The 22862-nt window shown below is 36.8% G+C and overlaps 1 protein-coding gene across 1 annotated transcript; it reads left to right on the plus strand.

Moving 5' to 3' along the window:
* The first annotated feature begins 370 nt into the window (after window positions 1-370).
* Window positions 371-22391, plus strand: SPATA48 (spermatogenesis associated 48). The gene is made up of 9 exons (XM_052703534.1): window positions 371-866; window positions 3724-3806; window positions 5240-5313; window positions 5979-6117; window positions 6571-6638; window positions 7502-7543; window positions 8111-8218; window positions 18774-18881; window positions 22148-22391. Exons 1-9 carry the CDS (start codon window positions 371-373, stop codon window positions 22347-22349), a joined length of 1320 nt encoding a protein of 439 aa, XP_052559494.1. The 3' UTR covers window positions 22350-22391.
* The last annotated feature ends 471 nt before the right edge of the window (window positions 22392-22862 follow it).

Below are 22862 nucleotides of genomic sequence, written 5' to 3' on the forward strand. Positions count from 1 at the left end.
ATTGGCAGTGTTATTTCAAGTTGTTATCTGCATCTTTGTGAAGGGTGAGGTTACTGTGGTACATGTGAACCGTATTTCACACTAGGAGACATTTCATTGTGAAGTAGCTTCCGTAGTCACCAAGCAACAAAAAGGCTCACTGTTAATTCAGCAGCTCCATTCTTTTTGCACCTTTTTGATAAATGCCCTTCTCAGGAAGGAATTCACCAGTTGAGCCACTGCTTTGCTCTTTATGAATTCTTTGTACTGATGTTCTGGAAGATGACCCTTAGTTTTACTGTGGTTTTCTGGCTAAGACTTCAGGAACTTGAAGAAACAGGAGAAAGGGGACTCTTTTGAATGTGCTGCTACGTAAGAGAAATAGAAGAGAATGGCCATGGTTTCTCATGGAGCTGAAAGGCGGGCTGCCATGTCAATTGAACCAATTCACAGGATGCATCACCAACAGTATCAAAATCTATTGAAGAAGATGTGCATGCCATTTATGAAAGGTCCTGAGAACAGACATGACTTTGCCAGCTTTGAAGAGAAAGACAGCATTTCTTTCCTTAAATTCCATCCAGACACCCCTCCGTTTGGGCCGAATTACCCCTTATTCCCACACCGAGATGATGTGCCTTTAGTAGATCCCTGCTCAGGCTTTGTAAGTGCAGGAAGGGATGCTGAGCTGCAGCCCAGTGCTGGAAAAGTTATTGAGTCCCTGGTGGACTACAGTGATGTGAAACCTCACCAGCGGGTCCCTACAGCAGGAAAGGGGGTGCGGACTGCTCACAGGAGGCATATGATCCTCCTAGAGGAAACCAGTCAGGACCGACGGTGGAATTCCAGGGCTGTGCCAGCTGCTTTGATCAGGGCAAAACTCAGAGGTAAAGCAAGCTACTATTTTTATTTCTTAATCACTAAAGAAAAATCGTTGATGTTTAATAAATAGAGTTTTTTTTTTTTTTTTGTGAACACCATCCCCCAAGGTTCTAAAGGAGCAACCATATAAAATATATTTGTGCTGGATACTTGAGATATTTGAACTGAACGTAATCACTGCTGTAGAACGCGTGAGTCACAGTCCTTGCTGCAGCAAAGTGGTACAAGTCAGCAAATTCTAATAAGCATTAAAAAAAGAAGAAAGTAAAGAAAAATCTTTGAAATAAATAACATTTTAAACAATGTATTTAAATTGTGAAGTTATATATGATAGTTGAAGGGAGCATCTGTTTTAACATAGCCTGAAATAACAAATAAATGCTAAGTGTCAGGAAATCCCCTGAATATTTCTGTGTCTTTTAGCATTTCCTGAAAAATAGCTGTGCAGAGTATTTAAGACATTTGTCCAATATCTAGTTGACGGGAGAACAGAAATTCTTCAAGACTGCCATCATATCTTTTTTCGATTACATATTACCTTCCTAATGTACTTCAATGTGTTACATCTGAAGTTAGTTCTGTTAATTTCACATTAATTGCAGCATCAAAACTAAAATTTACTCCTCATAATGGCAAAGTTTCAAAACCATAGTCTGTTGATATTTCTGGAGAGAATGAATCCAGGGCTTCTACGGTCAGACATTATTAGTGGTAAGCAGTGTGGTTGAACTGTTCTAAAGATTAAGCCAATTCCCAGAGTTTTCACAGAGAAATGCTCATCTCAACCAGAAAAATAAATGAATAAATAGATAAATAAATAGATAAATAAATAATGAGAACTCAGACAACACACTAAAGTCTCATAGATAAAAAGAGCATCACTCAGAACAAGATAAAGAAATGTAAATAAGCTATTTGCTCCATTTTACCATACAGAGATAGTATGCCATCTTTACAGTTTACTGTGCTTTATCCATGTTATTGTCACCATGAAGTCTCTACATACAATATATTCCAGTTGTTTTTGGCTCCTTGTTTCTGTCTTAGAAATTTTCACTTTAAATCCTTTTAAGCCTACTGATGTCATGTAATGGAAGCCAAAAGAACCCAAGAAACCAGAGAGTAAAATAATAAGACCTCATAATTTTCTTTTTTTTTTCTTTCTCATTCCAAATTATTTTTGCTATTTGCTCTCAGTGGTCTACTTAAATTAGATCTAAGAAATCAATCAGAAGTGATTAGCTTTTTCCACAAGCCTATGGAGAAGCAAAAGGAAGGAGGAAGTATGATAATCTATCTGACCATTAATTTTTCCAACACAAAGAAAAGCAAACAGAGACAGAGATAGAAATACTGTGACGGATTAGACACTCTTGAAATGAACTCAGACAAAAACTGAAACCATATGTCATCAAATCAGTTATCTGTTTTACAGTTAAGAAAGTGGTCCAGAATGGAGAGTAGTTCCATAAGTCAGATAGAAATTGCCTGGTGACTTCCTGTTGATTTACCTTTGGGTGAAGTTCACTGTTAGTGTGAAATACCAACTTCAATGAAACTATCTGCATAAGTTTAACTTAACTTGTGCACAAAATCTTGAAACAGAGTCCAGTATAAATTTATTTGAGATAGCTCTGCAAGTGTTCTTCCAAACCTAGTATTCATTTCCAGGTTTTCCTGTGATGCTGAATGTTGATTACAGACGTGTAAATATAGATTAATAAAAGAAAAAAAAAGTAGTTGAGCTTTAAGATGCTGTTTTCAATGCATAAGCAAATTCCAGATTTCAGCTATTCAAGTCAGAGGCCAACTAGCAACCCACAGGCACATGATGCTTTGAAAGTGCTAATCTTTCTAGACATCAGTCCTGAGACATGATTCCCCAGCATTGTTGTTTGGGGAAGTTGTGCTAAAAGAGAGATCAGTCAGGCATTTTGCAAGCAAATTCTGCACTGTTTATCCACTGTGCTGGTGATGAGTGGAAAAAAAAAAGCAGATACAGAAGCAGTCTTTGAGATGTATGAGTTGAGGTATTTAGAAACATCTCCAGTGTCCAGGAGGTCTTCTTTTGTGAGAAAGTGTACAGCTATATTACTTTGGCAATCAACACTGGTAACTTTAAATGTCCCCACACAGCCTTTTGCAACTACTGGGAAAATCAAGTTAATGGAGCAGTGAAGCTCTGTGATACCAAAGCATGGTGAGAAGCTGGCAAAGGAGATTGTTTTATGACTTCAGAATCTAGCAGAGAAGGAAGATTGCTTTAGAACTATTCTTCATGGGTGTTTTGCTTTGTGTAAGGAAGATGCTTGGTGCTGCAAGACAGAGTCTTTAAGTTGACTGTTTCCCTGTAGATTCCCCTTCCATAACTCACATGGCAACTGAATTTGCCCTTTTTCTGCAGTTTCAAATTCCTTTGCACATTCAGGATTTGATCCTACAGGTGTATTTGTAAATGCAAGCCTGACAATGAAGTCATAACTGTAATTATTATTCTATTTGGTGTGGGTTAACTGTTTGGTGTGGGTGTTCTGTTGCATGAATAAATGCTGAGGTTTCGCTAAGGGTGTAATACTTATCATCTCTGCAATTATATATTTCACTGTGCACTCATTTTTCACGTGCCCCATAGCAGAGAGGTTTGTTGATTTAACAAATTTGTTCTTTTGTTCTCAAGAATGTACAGTATGTGTATACAAAAATGTGTTTTTGTGGACATTTGTAATTCCTTTCAGAGTAGTATCAGTTAGCTCAACACTTATTCATTGATTCTAGTGAAAAACCATGAGTTTTTTCCATCCAGTTTAAAACAGTAAGGATTGCTGCAAATTGATTAACACAATAGGAACCCCCTTCTTTCAGGTCACAAAACTCCAGCGAAAGGTCTTCATGTTCTACCTGATCAACACCATAATTTTGCATTTTTTATGGATCCCCATCTCAAGGCAAGTGTCCCATTATTTTGTTATAATAATGGAAAACATATTTAAATTATTTAATTTCTAACTCTGCTTTCAATTTAAAATGCTTTTTGCAGTGATTTTGATAATGTAGTGAAATAGAGCTTTTTCATTTCTTCATCTGATTATAGTAAATAAGTGCATGTAGCATGATTTAACAGTGCTCTTTGCTCCAATACTATTTTTGTACTGTTTCCCTGGTTAAAGCATTTAGACTGTAAGGCATGACTGATACCACTTATGTCATATGTATCTAAATATGACAGACTTAGAGCCAAAATAGCAAAATATAGAAAGAATCAGGAGTTGGACTCAGTGATCTTTATGAGTCCTTTCTTCTAACTCAATGTGTTCTATGAGTCTGTGATATAAAAACTACAATTGAAATTATATTGCTATATTTAAAATTAGGCCAGCCCATATTTGATATATATAGTACTTAGAATCATAGAATCAATAGAATCCTTAGAGTTGGAAGGGACCTTTAAAGGTCATAAAGTCAGGCTGCTCGGAGTGCGATCTGGCCTTGCCTTGAATGTCTCCCATCTTGAATGGATGGGTCTTCCATTGCTTCTCTGGGCTACCTGTTCCAGTGCCTCACCAGTGTCTCTGTAAAAGACTTTTTCCTTACATCCAATCTAAATCTACCTTCTTTAATTTTGAAACAATTTCCCCTTGTTCCATCACCACAGACTCTGCTAAAGACCCTGTCCCTTTCTTTTTCATATCCCCTTTAGATACTGAAGGACAGCTATCAGAACTCCCCAGAGCCCTCTCCAGGCTCAACAGCCTCAACTGTCAACAAGTCTCCACAGGAGAGGTGTTCCATCCCTTGCATCATGGTCTTCAACAACTTTTAAAACCTAAACCATTATATGATCCTGTGATTCTATCATATATGGTGCAAGTCTTAAAGAAATAAGTAAATAAAATGACACCAATGAGTCCATAGCACAGCACTAATTAAGTCTTTCCCATACTGATAATGAAATGGTATCCTTCATCCTTTTAGACTGATGTGGTAATTCATAGCCCTTAATGTGTCACACATGCTTAAATGGATTCCTGTAACACCCATGAACATCATACAAATATATCAGACATATATGAGAGTGTCTTTGTTATGTCATTTTATCGACAACATAACAAATGGAAAGCTGCATTCCTGAGGATTGGAGAGATAAGGACATTCTACTAGTTTTTTAACTTGTATTCACTTATTAAATTTTCCTTTCTCAGGAAAATTCTTACCTTCCAAATAAATCTCCAGTGCTGTCTGGTGAAGAATGTGAAATTGCATATTGCAAAAGAAAATATTAAACTAGAGTAATGTAGATGCGTTCAGTTCACTCGTAAGCAATCACAGCATCATATATGTTGATAATATTGCTTTTTGCCACCTCTTTGATTTCTCTTAGGATTCAAATGATCCTTCTGCAAGTTGGAGAGAAGAAAAAGCGAGGGACTATTTCTACAAGTCAAGTACTCAAAAGTGAGACATCATTTCTTTTAAGAATAGGATTTGTTTGTGCTTTGCTTCATTTTTTTCCCAACTTATTTTGCTCTGATGAACCTCTAGGTAGCAAAATACATAAGGCCACGTAAGACCATAATTAGTTTTTCTGTCACTTCAGAACTTCTTGTATTGCAGCAGCAATTATTTAGCACAGAATTCATCTCATTACCTGCAGCTATCTAAAAATTTATATCCAGTCTGTGCCATTCATCTCTATTTCCTCTATATGCAGTGAAGAAAATCTGGAGTTTCCTAAAGGACATTCTGTATATCTGTTTTTAACAACTGCCGTAGGCATGATATGTGGGACATCTAATCTCTATTAATATCACTTATCTGATTTTTCAAACATAGATAAAATAAACCCTATCACCACCATAAGTTAATTAGAAGATAAACTACTTTTGGAAGATAAATTACTACTTTCAATTAGTAAGTGAGAAAGTTTGAATAAGAGAAGCCTGTGAGAATCTGTCATAACTACTTTTTCAAACACAGAAAACGTGTAATTCCAGTCTTTTCATTGCCCTTTGAATGAGAAATATACTTGTTTTTTTCCACATCCTTATCACAGAATTCCTATCTAGCTGCAGGTGCAATTCAGAACAGATTTTTTTTTTTTTTTTTTTTTTGTTACTTAGGGCATATGAAGTTGTTCCATGGGATAATATATTGCCATCCAAAATTCAGCCTTCTGAATCAACAGTGGAAGTGATGGCTGATCCTGTTTCCCAGTGTTTCACAAAAAGGAGATACAATCCTGAACCTGAAATAAGCCAAGTCAGTGAGCAACTTCTTTCCAATTGTTCTTAGATTTTGCTAAGGGAATGTAGCCTAAGATCTGTGTAGATCACACAGATAAACACACAGTAATAATTTCAAATAAAAACATTCCCTAGAGAGCATTTAAGGCCATCTTCACATTTGAGAAACTGCCTCACATTGTTTCATGCGTTTTCTCTTTTTCCTGTTGTAAATTGGTACAGAAGACATGCATGCACATTACCAAAAGAGAGGACAAAGACACTGATAAAAAACTGTAGCACAGGAAACTTTATGTTAGGTTTGTTTGTCATTATTATCTATAATAATTACTATTTTTACTAAATAAAAATTCAGTCTTGAAATTGACTCTGCACAGGTCATCCTTTCCATAACAGTTTATTTCAGTGATGAATTGCAGCATAAAAATCTATTAAGTCAAATTAATTAAGCATCTAATTACGATTTTAGGTTGTTGGAAACCTTTGGGATAGATTTCAAAGAAGATATTTTACCTCTTCACAGAGGCCTGCTAATTTGTAAGTTTCTTTTCTTGTTTGTTTGTTTAATACTAAGGTCCTCTGAACAATTCCTTAATCAGGTTATTCTATAACTAGAGAAGTTAAGATATTCAGTCAATGCCTATCTGAAATGTACACTCCAACATTCTTTTCTTTTGAGACTTAAATGTAAAAAGCAGAACAGAAGAATAAGAGAATGACTATCATGACTGCATACATCTGATGTTTTCATTGAGGCGTGACATTTATGAAAATCCCACAGTAGTCACAGACATTTACAAACTCAAAATTTCATCTCCTTTCCATAAAATCTTGAACAGCTTCAGAGTGAAGCTTAATTTGCTTGTTCGAACTCAAGAGACAGGTATACTGCCAGACAGATAGGCATAAAACAGGAGAGACACACACATCTCCAGAGTGGAAGGGAGATAAGAGCATATTATCACTGTCTTCTTGGATGTTTCTCTTGCAGAGGAATATAGATGTGGCCAGTGAGAGCAGGTTGCAAGGACAGAGCAAGAGAGGAATTCAGACCTGATGTTAAATTTTCCCATGTTCTTGAGAACTGACTAAAGTGTTACAAGTAGAAAGACAGTTCATGTTTAAAGAAAACAATTGCAGGAAAATACCTGAAGCCCCAGCATCTGAGGATGAGGGTTAAAGAGAAAAATTTTGCAAGCCGAACTGGGTCATTTAACATATATGTCAAACTAGTCATTTACCACAGTCTTTTACCACAACTCAAATGAGCACTGCATCATTCCAAGAGCAAAACGTTGACTTGTCACTACCTCTCTTTTGGGGCTTCATAAATATTCTATCAGAATATTCTGCTGAGTAAAAAAAAAAAAAAAGTGATTGAGATATTTTGTCTTTCACAGTGTAAGCCGAAGCTCTCGAATCTGTCAAATCCCTTTGTACACGTAAGTACAACATCCCTGAATCCTTTCTAGTTTTGTTGGTTTGTTGTTGTTGTTTAATCCCAAGCAATCCATCTCTTTCATTTTCTGAAGGTAGAATTTTACATGAAGTAAGAAGCAAGATGTACAATATGTGATCTATTCTTATGGTATTTTCTGGTGCTGGGGAGGAGGGTGTGCTGAGTTGCCTCTGCTTGTAGAGGAAGCCTTTTACCTATGAAGCAGAAAGCAGGACTCATTATGTCCTCTTTGGAAGAATATCCCAGTCTGGTCACAGGCATAACCAGAAGGACAAGGGATTATACATTTCTATGTTATTGCCACTCTTCACAAACCTTCTCTATGCACGTATGTACAATGTGCTGTCATTTCTTATATGCTGCAAGTTCAGCAAATGATTGTTTTCATCTTGGGATATGCCTAGCATGCAGGGGGGTTCATCTCCATGTTTTTTTCTCGTGGACCATTTTAATAAACAACTAGAATTTTGGAGTATGCAGTGTATGGTTCAGCTGCCTCCACCATCTGTCTTATAAATAATTTACATGTATTTGATTTCCATCCTAACAGTGGCTGTGTTGGTGCAGTAAATTTTGAAGACATTGACAATCCCAGTGTGGACTTAATCGTGTTTAACCATGTGCAAACTTCAAAGCCTCGCTACACAAGGACTGCACAGTATGTTTCTCTTATTAGTAATATTTTGGTGCTGCATCTTGAATTCTGGATACTCGGGAAAGGGAAAAAATGTTTAAGACCCAGTCTGGGTCCAGAAGAATTTTAAAAATTGGTGGAAACACCAATCCTTATACTTTTGGATAATTTCAATGAGGTTCTATTAACACAGGAAGCACAGTAGGTTTTCAGGTGCAAGACTGAACTTGAAAAAGTCCTTCATAATAACTGTGTCAGTAGTAAATGGCCTACAGTAGTAAATTACTACTGTGATCAGAGTCGGTCTTTATAAATCTCAGAGACCATTCAAGATGAACACAGAAATGTCTATGGAAATCATGGTATAAGAGATTTTATACATCTATTTATTTTATGGCTTTCAATGAAAAACACTAATCACAGGAATGCGTTGGCAGTAAAGTTAATTCAACTTGTATGTTCACATACAAGAAAAGTTGAATGTGAAGCTACTCTCAGGATATTTGCTAAATCATGCCTACGAACACCCAACCATAGCTCCTGCTAATGTTAGACCACCCAGAACAGGCATTCTTCTAAATGTCTAGCAGCAGGAAACAGATTTGTGTTACATTCAAGGCTCAAGTTGAGAGCACGTGGAAGAGAAACTTCTGAGCTCAGAGGGCCCCAGGAACTTCTGTTGACGCCATTCTGAATAGATTCCTTACTCCCAAAGTGTTACATTAATCCTGAAAATATGGTATATTTTCATATTTTAAACACTTCTTCTGTTCTAATATTCATGAACAAGTCTTCTGGTGTAAAAGGGACTACAGCACGCTTTGATGCATGGGATGACTTGAATGCTGTAAAGCTAAAAATGTGATTTTTAACTTTAGCCACTAGATGGCCTTCTAGTTTGCAAAAGTTCTCTGAATGCCATTAGGAGCAAGTCCTTGCTCTTAGTTAGATCATAAACTTTGATGTTTAAAAGTTTTCACTTTAAGTCTTTCCTAATGTTGTCTTTAGTAGTTTGAGATAGTATGAAGCCTTTATTTGCAAACTTTTTGCACAGTAAAATGGTGAGAGTAGCAACATAATGACAAGAGCTAAAAATTGTAAAACAAAAGACAGTTCTGTTTACCTTATCACATTTTTCTTCTTGCCTTTCCTTTTTTTTTTTCCTGTCGACAATCTTGCAAATTCTGTGAGAAAACTACAGAAGAGTTACAGCAATGGAGAAAGCAGTGGGAGAAAATCTGTAAAGACACTTCTCTCTCTGGAATGCTGGCCTTAGTTGTGAGGGTATTACTACTTGCTCGGAGATGGCTTAGAGATGGCTGGATTTTCTGAGCTCCACTTTAGATCTCTTCATTTCTGATTCTTGTATCAGTTTCAGGCAGAATACCTGTTATTTTATAGTGTATTACATGCTACCACAGTTGTGAGGAGAAAAGCTCCATCCTCCACACAGCCTTATCCATTATGGCAGTATATTCACAGACAACATGAAGTTGTGAATTTTAAGCACTGTAATATGGCCAAATTTGATCCATATTACTGTAACCAAACCCATTATTACCAAGCTGTTAATGTACCTAATGCACCTCTCTGACTGTCTCACCTCCTAATTGAGTCATCTGTTTTCTCACAGCCTTAATTTAACCTGCAACTTCTGCTTGAATTAGAACAGAAAACAGTAGAAAATGATTCCTGATAAATGTGCTTTAAAATACAGTATACATGAAATACAATTCAGTGCTGAACAGAGATCACTGAAGTTAGCAGACCTATTAACTTTTAATTCTGCTGTTATGCAGCTGTTCTTTTGAACTTCAGAAAACAGTAGCTAATGTGCACCCTGTGCTGCAAACAGACATCGTGTCTGAAACTATTTGCAGTATGTGTTTCCATATTATCTTCTCCAATATTCTCTATTTTCTTGGGTGTTAGTGAGTGAGACAATGATTTCCATTGATTTCTAGCAAGCAGGAGACCAAGAACTCTAGCACCTTGAAGATTCTGATATCTCAAAGCTGGGAAAAAGTCAATTCCACTTGAAAAATTCTACTCTTGAAAAGAAGTATACCTTTGCATAAAGAATATTTGTTTACTGTGCCTATGACTGCCAGATATCAAGATTGCTATGACTTTAAGCTGAAGAAAAAAAAAAAAAAAACACACATTGAAATGAAGAAATAGATGTAATTATTGTTTGTTTGTTTTTAATTTATTTATTCCTTTGTGTATTTGATAGTAGTTCTGGACAGATGCATAAAAGTCTTAAGGCTTCTAGAATCCTGCTGGAATCCTTGAGAAATTAGATTCACGATTTCAATTTAGAAACCTGTGTATGCTTTGCAAATCTGTAAAATGTAAAAATCTCTTTGCAGATAGTCAATCACTTTCACTCTTTCATGGACTAGCAGTTGCACTTCCTGCTTCTAGAACCCTGGCAGCAGCACTCAGGCAATACTCTGGAGGGAGACTCTTCATCCCCAGACCATGCAAGAAAGTGGTTGCCAGTCAAATAATTAACATAGATGAAACTAGCTAAGAGTCATCTGTCGTGTTATTTTGCACAGACAAACAGGAAAAGTGGTGAACCTGGGCATGTTTTGTATGTTACTCTTGTGCCCGCCCTCTCTTCCTTTTGGTGGAACAGGAAACCATCTTCTGTTTTTCTTTTCTTCTTCTTCTTCCTCTTCTTCTTCTTCTTCTTCTTTCTTTTTTTTAAGGAATTAGAAAAAAGATAAAAGTCATGGCTTATGGTTGAGTTGAGCCCAAAAGCCCCTAGTATAAGATCAGCCTTGTAGAGAGGGACTATGAATATACATAGAACTCCTGATAATACACTGAAGTCCTTACCATGCATTTTGGAGTTTTTACAGATGAGAATTCAGGTGGGATTAAGTGGTTTGCCAAATCCCATTTGGAATCTATAGCACAGTTAGGAATGAAACTTCATGTACCCTGAAACATTGCCGAATGTTGAGCTTTGGTCTATTGAAACAGTGCTTTGCTTAAACTTGATTAAAAAAATAGTAATAATTAGCAGAAAAAGTTGGCTGTAGTTCTTAAAAGTTATAATGAAACACAATTGAAGACAGCAATTTAAGTAATCTTTTATCCAGTTTTTCCATTCTGTGATTCAGTCACAGAATGGGAGCATTCATCATATGTAAAAAGTCATATCATAAGTGTTGTGACTCAGCTAGAAGTTTTAAATTGATGTCTGGATTTATTAATCAAAATTATATTTGTGTTCTGCTGGTGGTGATCAGTGGGCATTTCCATAAGGGAGCTTTGCAAATACTTTTCTTGGGTCACACTCATCACCTTCAAACTTAACCAAAGATCCTGGATGGTAATTTAATTTTTCTCATTCTCTTCCATGCTTTCATTAAAGCCTATCCTGGGGGAAAGGGATTGAATGTATCATCTCTTCTGTTTCAGTTTCAAAATGTAGCATCATTCTTAACATCCTTGGTTTGTGTATTCACTCCTCAATTTGCTTTAGAATGAACTTGTTCCTTTTTGCCATCCTTCATAATGCTGTGAAGTACAACTGAAATCTGAAATCCTCTATCACTTATTTGCCAAGGATGTAAAAAAAAAAAACATATTAAAAAAAAAACCAAAAAACTGGTAAAGAAATAGGAAATTGTTATGAAGGACTACTCTGAAAACATCATTTATTATAGTTCCATTCTAATGATACATTTCAAAAACTATCTTATAAAACATATCATGCTCTCTTTTTACCGTTCAAGGCTGCATTGATTGAACTACATTGGCAAAGTAAAGAAGTTGTAGGTTTGAATTTTTTTCTTTTCATGCCATTAACAAGTGAGCTTTCAAATAGAATATTTTTATGCATTTTCTTTAAATGCTGCTTATGCAATTTTGTTAGGTGCACTGACCAACATAGGTCCAGTGGCTCAAGTGTTTTTTGTTGCTGTTGTTGTATTTTTAGATTTATTGATGTTTGCATAGTTTTGTATTTCTTCCTTGCTGTGTTTTTTCCTACTTTCTCTCCTTGTCTGCCTACTTCAAGCTCTTTTCTTGTATTTGATTTATTTTCCTTCAAACTACTGAAACATAAATTCCAATGGAATTAATGAGTTGAAGACATTCTCTTAACAAGATTTCCTGAACAGGAATGGAATTGATTATGCAGTCATACACTTTGCAGAACTGAGAGCTCTGCTGTTTATTGTAGAGGACTCTAGAGTTTACAATGATTATACCTGTTTTCTTTAATTTGTATTTTTGTTGGTAGTGTTGTTTCTTATGGATTTGATTATTATTTGCTCATAGTACTTATTTATTTGTGGGAGATGAATATTGCACTTGATTATATATGTCACATGGCTAACCATATACCAGGCAGGGAAGCAGCTGAGAGCTAGAGTGTTTTCTGCAGCCAGCCAGGCTTTCAAAAATAGCTCAGCGACCACATTTGAAAACCAGAGTTCAGAAAGAGCTCACCTTCTGGCTGTATGTTGATTGGTAAGCTCCTGTGAAAATCTGGCCACAAACACCACAATGAAACTTTTAGATATAGAGCACTTTTAAAAATCTGGCCCCCTGTGTAACTGCTGCTTCAACCCATTTAATATCAAGGAAAAGGAGGATGGTCAGAATTCAGAGGATACACGGTATTTTCGGACTACTTGGGCAAAGTAGTACACAGCTACCATGACTTTCAGGAAGGTTCAGACTGCTAAATCCTCTGAGCACTTCTGAGGCTTTATCTTATTAATAAGAGCAAATATGCAGTGACCCAAATCATTCTTTCACATTATTATCAACGATCGCTTTGAAAAAAAACCTCTTTCTTATTCAGAAGTGTATTCTGAATTCGGTAATTTTGAAAACGATGCAGAACCTGGGTTTACTGCTTTGTATGGATTCCCAACATAATAATCTGCTCTTCTCTTTTTCTTAAACGTCTTTATCAGCATGCAGTTTTGTATAATCCTTCTTCAACCCCTAGTCAACAGATTTTTCCTTCAGTTGACCTCTTCCCCGATAACTACTGAAACAAGGTTATGCTTGATGTGGTATTTTAGTTCTGCAGGTGTTTTAAGGGTCAGTGGAAAAAAGCCTCCCACACTGGTGATGGGGATTTCCTCTGTGACATTCATGGGCAGGGCTCTGCAAAATGCTCAGCCTTACAGGCTCAAATAACTCTCTTGGCACTGTTAGAACTCCCTTACACACTCTGCAAGTTAGCATTGTTTATTATAGCGGTAGTGCAGCACACTTAGTGCATTCCAGTGTACACAGCAACTACTTCTATCAGTCATTATATCTGCTTATTGTATCACAGTAGCTCCCACATCGTGGTACTTACTGCAACCTCTTGAAATCTGAGGTAAGCAGTTAGGACAGAGATTACATTTTCTTTTTCCACATTAAAAAGCCTCTGACTCCAGAATTAAAAAAAAAAATCTGGCATTTGTTCACATTTTATAACTTGATACTCATAATTCATCAGCTTTCATAACACTCAGTAGAGGGCACTGCTTACACAATCAGAGCACTATTTTCTCAGCAACACTTTGAAGTGTCAGCTAGTTCATGCTTGTAACACAGATAAGGTAGATTATGACACTAATTTTGGAAAGATGAAGACTAAGGATTATGAACTGGCTTGTTCAAGGCCTTGCATGTTGTCTTTATTGGAGAGTGACTAGGATCTCACCCAAATCCATTTCTGGGAGCAATTGTTTAAAAGGTGAATTTTGAAATGTGAGTTACTTTGTGTAATACACACAGTTTCCAGGAAGATCAAGACCTATGTGTTTCAAGTCCTACCGTTCTTGCACAAAGCTGTTCTCTGAAACTATCCTTTATTTTTGGTCACCCAAGCACACTGGGCAAAATGCTACTATCGTAGCAGCACATCTGCAGTGACTTCAGTCATATTTCTTCAGTATAAAGTCAGCTTCCAACTGACTGTGTGCATGCATCCCTTATCATTTCAAGTTACCACAGAAACCTCACAGGCCACAATTAGCTGAGGACAGGACCCTCTGCTGCCTTCCAGCTTCATAGTCATTTACACTGACTGTCTACGAGGTCCTTCACAATGTATCTTTGCTTCAGAAACTGACAGCTTATCCACTGTGTGTGCGTTTTCAGCAGTTTTCCAATTTGAGTCATGCTGAGGGTGACAGTGAGTGAAGGGAGTGGGTGCCTAAATATCCCCATTTGACATTTACCAAATGAGATTTTATAGTTGTTTCTGAAAAAAAAATAAAAATAAAAATTACTCATACTAAAAAGGGGGCTTGAAAAAATTGAAAACAGAATTGAAATTATTTGAAATTGTAGGAACAAAATATTCTGGTCCAAAACATTTCTGGGAAAATACCATTTTAGTGTTTTTATTCTGTTAGAAATGCCAAATCCATTCCTTATACTGCTTTGATGGCTGAGGGACAAGGGTATAAAATGCAGCCCAGAATGGAATGCTTTGTTAAAAATTCCTGTTGGTCCCATTCTTCACTCTATGCGGAGCACCTTGTTCTGACTTCATGAGTTCTCTGAAGTACACTCTTTCCCAATTCTAGGAACTATATGTGCTGAGTTTCTTGACAGAAAATCATGTCAGAGACATTTTTACCATAGGTCATTCTACTAAGCAAATAGGGTCATGAAGTAAAAGAATGGCCACAAATGGGTGACATGTAGGTCTTCCTGGCAGAGAATTTTAGGTGGAAACCATTTGCAAGACTTACATACTGTGATGAGATCTGAGAGGCCTGTTTTGTAATTGCACTAACCAAAAAAACTAATTTATGACTTTATCTGGTGACTTAGTTATTTGGGATTTTCTAAGAATGAGTAAGGTGTTAGGAACCCTTCATTCTTAAGTGCGAGATATGAATCTCCAGGACTGCTTTCATGAGACAGAACTTTTGCACAAAGGATTTGCAAACCTAATTCATAGTATCATAGAATGGTTTGAATTGGAAAGGACCTTTAAGATCACCCAGTTTTAACTCCTCTGCTATAGGCAGGGACACCTCCGCCTAGACCCAGTTGCTGAAAGCCCCATCCAGCCTGGCCTTGAGTGCTTCCAGGGAAGGGGCATCCACAACCTCTCTGGGCATCCTGTTCCAGTGTCTCACCACTCTGACAGCGAAGAATTTCTTCCTAATATCTAATCTAAATCTACCCTCTTCCAGTTTAAAACCGTTTCCCCTCATCCTTTTGCTACATGCTGTTACAAAAAGTCCCTCCCCAGGTTTCCCCAGTTCAGTTCCAGTACCAGTTCAGGTACTGGAAGGCCACTATAAGGTCCCTCTGGAGCCTTCTCTTCCTTAGGCTGAAGAGCCCTAGCTCTCTCATCCTGTCCTTATAGGGGAGGTTCTCCACCCCTCTGATCATCTTTGTGGTTCTCTGGACCCAATCTAACAGCTCTCGAATTGGTGTCCCCAGAACTGGATGCAGTACTTCAGGTGGGGTCTCACAAGAGCTGAGTAAAGGGGCAGAATCACCTCCCTCAACTTGCTGGCCATGCTTCTTTTGGTAGGGATATGGTTGGCTCAGATTATGGATTCACTCAAGTTGAAGTGCTAGATCCAAGGTTTTCAATAATTCCAAATGATTTGAGGCATTCTTGATTTTGTTTCTGTAAAGACACCTGGGATGGAATTTATGTGGCAAAGTTGAGCATCCAAACTCCTGCAGACTCACTCCTACAACATCATTTCCAACTGCTGCTTCAGAACAGTATGGGATGTTATATGGATCCCACACTGTACAGGGATGTCTTGGATACCTTAAAGGCATCTCAGGTGGCTCTCAAAATCTTACAGCTTATGCATATGTTATCACAGTATATCTGTTACTGGACCAAGAACTTCTGGTATGATAATAAGGAATTATATGAACAGGAGAGATGTCATGCTTACAGAAAGGAAGCCTGGTTACAACAGCATGTAGCAGGTTTTTGTATGTTGCCCAGTAGAAGCTTGGCACTTAGTTGTTTTCTTTAACAGCAAAAGCAGATTAGCTGCTTTAGCAGCTCATCAGAGAAAACGCACAAGAGACAAACTGTGTGATCCAAAAACAAAAAAACAAGGGGGTAGTTTTCTAACCTAATTTTCTTCTGCTTTATCACATACATAACCACAGCACTTTTTTGCATCTTCTTTGCAGGTTCCCAAGAGAGCAGCTGCTTTACTGTAGTCTCTGCTTTCTTATGATCCTGGAGCTTTTAGCTGTTCTCTGCACATTTCTTTTTCAGAGTGACATCGTTTCCACATGTTATGAAGCTGCCAACTTCTGTGAAACATTTCTGACAGACAGTCGAAAACAAATCTTCAACTTAGGTCGTCTCCCAGACTTGATTTTTGGGTCACGCTTGGTCATTTATGATGCTTTTCTCTCTTCTAGTTTTGCTAGCATTCAGTTCGGAAGATTTTATCAATCAGATACTTCACTGTGCATAATTTATTTTAATATCTCACTTGTATAGTTATTCTATGAATTAACTCCTCATGAGCTTATAAAACATAACAAGTTACTGGGACTTGTTGTGATCTCCTTGGTGTTGCTTATAAAATTTCAAGGAATTGAACAGAATTTCTTTATTACAAGAGAGTTGTATCTTGATTACAGAACAGCAAAGGTAGTAAATATCTGTTCATAGTCTTAAGTCCTTTGGAGAGATTTTCAGGTATAGTTTAGCTAGATGCATGGTCTTGTACTCCGCACACGCTCGATGTGTGTCCATTTTGTATCTCAGTGAGATCCCTGCGTATGAAAATGAACTTTTCTACACAAAGCTACTTCATCTGCATATAACCTGAAAAACTGTTTGCTTTGATATGAAGAGGCAACTTTGTCTGACAGCCATTTTGGCCAGATCTGAAAATGTACCTCACCGCTGTACTATATTTTTGGTCCTGCTTGTGTGGCTGCTGTGAAGACAGAGAGTTAAGTCTGTTACTTGCTCAGACAACAACTTGGGGATTACCTACAGAGAACAGCTTCTCAAAAGCTACAAAACTGCTGTACTGATTCTACAAAAACATCTGGAGGGTCACGCTCTGCAGTGTGGCCCAGGGAATGTAACACTGTGCGAATATTTGGGTTAGTGCAAGGTTACTTTAAAATCGGACCAAGAACTAATTGGTCTTTCTGCCAGCTATGGATAGTTCATCCACATTTCCTTGCTGTAACTGAGGTCAATACAGCATTTTGTCATTACCTCAGCTATTCTGGTAAGGAATTTCAGAGCTGAGTTTCCTTGTACACCAATCAAAAAAGTAGCCAATAAAACAGTAGCTGATAAAACAGCATGTGCCAAGTTTTGCATCCTATGCTGTACATTAGCATGGAGAAGTAGCTAATCAACTGTACTAAAACTAATAGCTCTATCTGCTTTATTAATACAGGAACTGTTTATGTTCACCCAGAGTACAAGTTAACAAAGAAATATCTCAGGGATTATTTTAAAGAGGCCATTCTTGCTATTCTTGCCATCAGATGGCTCACAAAAGAATAATGCAGTCAAGGTTAACAATCCTTATTATGTTGTTTCAGTGGATGAAACAGCTTGCCATGACCTCTTATGTTTATGTGTATGAGGATCTGAATATGTTTATAATTCAGTGGTATCCTATTTAGAAATGCCAGCATAGAATAGCACTGTTGGTACTCTGAATAATTTTGTGCGGGAAAAAAAGCTATCAAAATTGAGGTATTAGATTGTTTAATTATTAATCTTCATGGATTATTGTACTTCTTTCTTTTTTTGTTTTTTTTTCTTTTTTCTTTAATTTGGTCCATCTCTGTTTTATCTCCTATCAAATACTGGTAAAATTTTCTGTGTGCTACCTCGACTAAGTAGAATTATTTTGTCTTTAAAGAAAGAATCCTCTTAAAGTTTCTTTAAGAAACTTTATTTTTGAATTCCACATTAAAATTTTACTTCAGAATTAACAAAAGTGTTTAGTTTTCTAAGATACGATGCACACTCACAATCTTGTCATGCACTCATGCTAGATTTTAAGTGTGTATCTGAGCAGTGTTAATGATATTGTACATCCATGTGAATTTAGAGAACTTTAAAAATGTCTGGGAAATCATTTGTGTTTTAGGTCACTAGAAATCACACCTGTTGGCTGAAACCCTATTACCTCAATCTCATGTTTAAATCTGGAATGTAAATATCAGCTAAATCTGTATCACAGTTTAAAAAATATTTCCTTGCTTTTTTGTGAACCACGTGACTACATATTTTCATTGAGATGAAATAATGAACTGTTGCTTATAATCATGAGTATCATATTGGAATATCAGATATTCCAAGAACTTAAACATATGGGATAAAAGATACTGTCATGTCTAACAAAGGTTTTGGGTCAGATCATCAGCACGATTAGCTTGAAGTTGTTTCATTGATCTTAAAGAAGTCTAACTGTATGATGATGATTTTTTACCCTACTCAGTTTTAATAGAGAAACACCAACTATTTTAAGGTGATCTGTAAATCGTATTTCAAAGCTGTTATAATTTAATTTACTCTTTCTTTCCCCTCACCCTTTCCTTTCTTTTTTTTTTTTTTTTAAAAATTTAGCACTCCAAATATCCCTGGATATACTGGCAAGGTTCATTGGTTGGCAACTCATCCGGCAAATTCTAATCTTCCATCAACATCACCATCAATACTTTCACAAATGCATGGGTAAGTATGAGGGATATTTCTTAGCATGTTCAGAAAGGTTACAGGGAAAATCCTAATTGCATTTATTTAACTAAAGAACAATTAAATGTTGAGTGTTACTTTTCCTTGGCTTAAAAATATATAGAACAGTTTGTGCTGGATCCCACAACATTGTTGTGGTGGTCATCTGAAATTATCTTGAGATTTTTTTTAATTTTTGGATTGTCATAGGGTGCATATTAGAGAGGTACCTTAGGTAGATAATGATTTCTGAATGTTTCTGCACTGTGGGAACATTACGGAATGCTTCTGCACTAGGGAATATTTTCCCTAGCTAAGATGATTAAGTCGTGGCTTCAGTAAACTCTGTTTTTGGTTGATCTATTTACATTTTGAAAGAAGACCAAAATTAAACTTTTTAAAATGTGGTATTGCACTTCCAATATGGTGTTGGCAGGTTCTCATGAAATGGGCATTTGCTGTTTCTTGCTCTTCCATACAACACCTGTTAAAACTACGGGTCACATTTCTGAAATATGTATGTGATGCTTTAAACAGAACTGGACTGTTCAGAACACCTGAAAAACTCTATTCCTTTATTTAATACAAAGAGTCTGACATAGGCATGGGTCCAATCTAGCCTTTCTTCCAGTGTCTGAACTATTAGTAACTACTTGTTTCCCCTTTCTCCTTTACGATTTTCTACTTTCTCTTTAGTTTCTGATCTATTATTTTCCAGAATGATCTAGGACATGGTGACACTACCCAAGTTTCCACATAGCCCTTATAAATTTATCTTCAATTAAACATTTTAATAGTTCCTTGGGATTCTGTCCACAACACATTTAAATTGTTTTTTCAGTAGTAACAGTGCTAAGTGCCCAGAAAAGACATGAGAAGCTTTAGGGAGCTTCCTGACTTCTGAAGAAATCAACATGTCAACAGTTTCATCACTGTGCAAAATGCACTGACTTCCATTTCTGCTGTCTACCAGCTATTCACTTCTGCTCATTTTCTCCTGTGGTTAGCCCTAGAAAATAGGCAGTCAGCTGTAGACAGTTTACTGTTGACAGGGAATGAAAATATGCAACAGTCTCAAGGCTGTATAACCCAATAAAACCAAGCTCAGATTGATGCAAGACTAACTTGCTTTTAAATATCAGACAAAAAAGCAAAGGCATCTTAGCAAATATCATTTACAGGCTTCAGACAGATACCAAATTTCAAAAGCAAAAAGACAGATGCCAGTGTGATTTAAGAAAAGAAAACACATCTGTTACTTCATTTTACTTTCTACAGGTGTTACTGTGAGTGTATTTCATAGAGAATAAATTTTGTTAGTTTCTAGTGGAGAGGAAGAGTAGAGTTTCTTTTCTGTGCTAGTAGAGTTTTTCTAGAATCGGGACAGAATCCTCTGGTCTTTTGAAGATGAGTATATAGTAAACAGACAGCAAGCCTAATCACACTTAAAAACTGACAACAAAGTTTCTCCATTCTTTTTCTGAGTTGAGTGGTACCTTCCCATGAGATTAGAACCTCCGGCTGCAACACTGTAAGAGATAATTTCTTACCTTCTCTGTGGCTACTTACATGTTAAGGTAGTGTTCACTGGCTTAAGAGGGAAGATTATAGCCCTCTTTGATACTTCTATGAATTACAGGTCCCCTGCCCACTCCCAACATTAGTGATGCCTGTAAAAGACAAGTGCTCAACAATTGATTTCTTACTTTTGTAATATAAAGGACAAAATTTCTGTTGATTTCAGTGGTCACAAGTCAAGCTAGGCTGTAGTCAAGAAGAGAGGTTATTTCTGAAATGTGGACTCAAACTACTCTGATTCATCTCCATATGCTTTTCTTGTGGGATGAAATTCGTACTGTTTTTAAAATGGTGATCTATTTTTTTTTTCTTTTTGATAATTTTCAAGCCATGGCTGTAATAATCTCTCAGAAAGTAACAAGTGTTTACATGTGGTGGATATTTTAGAGCCACTTTTTTGACATGTCCACAATATATGAAGACAATTATGGGTGACAGAGAGGGTCACTCTTCTACTGCTGACAGGTCTTGTACATGTTTTGTTGAGAACTAACATCAATACCAGGTAGACCAAAGAGCATGCAGCCACTTCTATGCTGTATTTCCTTTGCATGGACCTTCCACAGCATGTGGAGCAAGACTCTTTGTAGTATTTTTAAGCATTCTAAACTCACTAGAGTTTTGTATGCTATAGAACAGCAGAAATATTGTTTCTTCATTTTTGAATATGAATAGCTTTTTTGTACATCAAGTTTTGTTGCTATGTTGTATTTTTAATTCTAGGTAATCCCAAGTTAAAGTTGGAAAATTAAGTAGTAAAGTTCTCTAGTACAGTTTAGTTTTGACATCAATGTTAACTCTTGCAGAGAAGGGAACATTTGATGTGCATCTCTAGTTGCATGACAATGCCTTGGAATTACAATAGTTAATACAAGATGGTGCTGGATTTCATTGGATTTTAGACAAAAGAGTTACATACTTTTAGCAGGATGTTTTGGAGTCTTCAAGAGGAATCCTTAGGTCAAAAGGCAATCTGTTTTTTATTTGAAGAGTTGGTGAACACAAGATTCTGTGGTGAGTTCTGTGTCAGACCTACTTTTGATTTGAGGCCTTTCAGCTGAGGTGTTACACTATGTAAGACTGCAGGTATAGGATTATTGTTAGTGCATCTTCCTGTAAAGATTTTGAAGTGTATCAGAAGATCAGAGTTAATTGTTTGCTTGCATACAGTCCCCAGCATATTTTCTAAACCCCACCTCAGTATGCTGTATCACAGCGACTAGGCGTTTAGAGCAGGATTGGCATGGTGCTAACAGAGTGTTTTTTCGAGGTTTGAAAACCAAACCTCCAACGTCACCAGGGCTAACCCTGCAGAAGCTGTAGGGCCTTATGTGCCTGAATGCGTTTGGTGTACTCATAGTCTTTTGCCACATGGTGCATATACTAGTTGTGAAGGACTCTGCACTCAAGAAAGGCTGAAAAGAGGCAAAAGGATTTTTGTAATATCCTTCTTACAGTTCCTGTAGGGACCTGCCTTTCAGTGCATCACAAAAAGTTTTAAAACTCTTGGGAAGATTTCTCACCACTGTTCTTAAGGAGACTGATTCCAAGAATATAGGATATTGCAGGTTGTTAATACTTTCTGACACAAATGGACATGTCTTTAGCAGTGAGAGGGAAGAAGAGGGAAAGTTTAGCAACATGAGAACTTGTTTTAAAGCCTTTTATTTCTCTTTTTGTACTTGCAGATATATAGCAAAACATGGAAGATCATCTCAGTATAACCACCAGGGACCTTTTTCTCAGATGGTAACTCCAGTTAGTCCTCAGAATCCTTTCAACAAGATTCAGAGAAACTATTACAGTTTAAAAAGGGTCAATCATTTTTACCTGCCTAACCAAGCCTTAGTGTCTGATAGCAAGGAAGATGGAGATGTGTGGATATTTTAAATAAAGAACAAAAATAACATACAAATGGGTGTTTGTGGTAGTCTTATTACATCGTTGTCAGATATGTGACCTCCTACCACTGACAGTTAAAACTGTATTAAAAACAAGAGGAGTTATAATTCAAAGGCTTGAAACTTCTCTCTATACTAGATTGCCTTCCGAACTAAGGTAGAATATGATGGTATAAAAGTTCTATCAATTGGCATATATATATGGATATATATATGCATAGAAACACATGTAATCACACCTATGTAAATGTATTATTAACTAGTAAATCATAACAGAGCAGCAGTCCCTCTCACCAGACTGTATCTGGCAAAGATGGTTAAATATTACAGAGTGGCATTTTAACCTTTTTATGTGCTAACTCTGTATATAGTAGTAACTAAAAGGAGCCAGGTTATGTTTTCTGGTCTGGAGGCTAATTAATTCTGTGCATCTCACATCTGTGCTTAAATTCTTATGCTAAAATTGAAAGTAATTAAATAAGGAGGGTGGAGTAACAGTGTT

The sequence above is a fragment of the Tympanuchus pallidicinctus genome, unplaced genomic scaffold (assembly GCF_026119805.1).
Source record: "Tympanuchus pallidicinctus isolate F22 unplaced genomic scaffold, pur_lepc_1.0 scaffold5, whole genome shotgun sequence".
Classification (NCBI taxonomy): domain Eukaryota; kingdom Metazoa; phylum Chordata; class Aves; order Galliformes; family Phasianidae; genus Tympanuchus; species Tympanuchus pallidicinctus.

What these genes read in the sequence shown, in the direction of transcription:
- SPATA48 (XM_052703534.1), top strand. Translation starts at nt 371, where the DNA reads ATGGCCATGGTTTCTCATGGAGCTGAAAGGCGGGCTGCCATGTCAATT. An exon ending in CTGAACCTGAAATAAGCCAA is followed by an intron (nt 6,118 to 6,570) that starts GTCAGTGAGCAA and finishes TTACGATTTTAG; the next exon opens with GTTGTTGGAAACCTTTGGGA. An exon ending in TCACAGAGGCCTGCTAATTT is followed by an intron (nt 6,639 to 7,501) that starts GTAAGTTTCTTT and finishes TGTCTTTCACAG; the next exon opens with TGTAAGCCGAAGCTCTCGAA.